The sequence below is a fragment of the Myotis davidii genome, unplaced genomic scaffold, assembly GCF_000327345.1.
Source record: "Myotis davidii unplaced genomic scaffold, ASM32734v1 scaffold575, whole genome shotgun sequence".
Classification (NCBI taxonomy): Eukaryota; Metazoa; Chordata; class Mammalia; order Chiroptera; family Vespertilionidae; genus Myotis; species Myotis davidii.
Genome location: NW_006290306.1, coordinates 5,079,560 through 5,080,456, shown reverse-complemented (window position 1 = coordinate 5,080,456; position 897 = coordinate 5,079,560). Strand labels below are relative to the sequence as shown.

The 897-nt window shown below is 58.8% G+C and overlaps 1 protein-coding gene across 1 annotated transcript in view; it reads right to left on the bottom strand.

The window, feature by feature from the left end:
• Positions 1 to 891, bottom strand: part of MOGAT1 (monoacylglycerol O-acyltransferase 1) — a 27,377-nt gene extending 26,486 nt beyond the window's left edge. Inside the window, exon 1 of the mRNA XM_015563700.1 lies at positions 596 to 891. Within this exon, the coding sequence (XP_015419186.1) occupies positions 596 to 689 (94 nt within the window). The 5' untranslated portion in view covers positions 690 to 891. The remainder of the gene's footprint in view (positions 1 to 595) is intronic.
• Positions 892 to 897: the final 6 nt, after the last annotated feature.

Genomic DNA, 897 nt, shown 5'->3' with positions numbered 1-897 from the left:
CAGTGCGTTTCCACGCGGGCTTAATTTGGGAACCGGTCAGAACACACTCCTGGGTGGAATTATTTACAGACAGAGGCCACCCAACCCAACCCATTTGTGGAGCAGTCCTTTTTGCATCCGGAAGGTCTCAAACACGGAAAAGCCAGCACGACTATTTGTCATGAGGGTGGGGAGAGGAAGACATTAGGTGTGAAAGACTTGGGCATTGTTTTTCCATTTATGAGGGGCTAAAGTGCAATGTTCTATAGCTCCACTGGGTCGTGGTTACACCTGAGTGTATACATTTGCCAACATTCGATGGCCCGTACACTTATAACCTATGTCTTTTATTGTAGGTAAAGTACACCTCAGTTTAAAAAAAAATAGCACAGGGAGAAATAAAGTTGGCAGTCATTCACTAGGAGGTTCACGTGGGGAGACAGCGAAGAGGAGTTCCAAGAAGCTCCAAACGCCCTCTTTGACCTGTTCGCTCCGGCTCCCAGGGGAAGAAGGGCTGGAGGGTCTATGCCAGTCCCTAGACAAGGAGTGTCGTGGAGGGAGGAGACCGCGGTGTTCTGCCTGGATCTGGCCAGCCCGGAGCGCGCGGGGTTCTTACCGAGGAGCAGGAAGGACAGGACCCACTGAAACACCGCCGCCGTCTGCAGCCGCCGCTCCAGCGGGATATTGAGCGGCGCAAACTCCAGCTTCATGGCCCGGCCCCGGCGCGGACTGCGGCGCGGACTGCGGCCACCTGGAAGCTCGCTGCTCTGCAGCGCCTGCGGGAAGTGCGCGGTCCGGGCAGGGTCCCGCGCGGGATACCCGCGGGGCGGAGAGGAGGAGGCGGTGGCGGCGCCGGAGCCGGCGGGGGCTGGACTTTGTCTTGGGTGGGAGGGCGCGCAGGGGCCGAGGCTGGGGGCT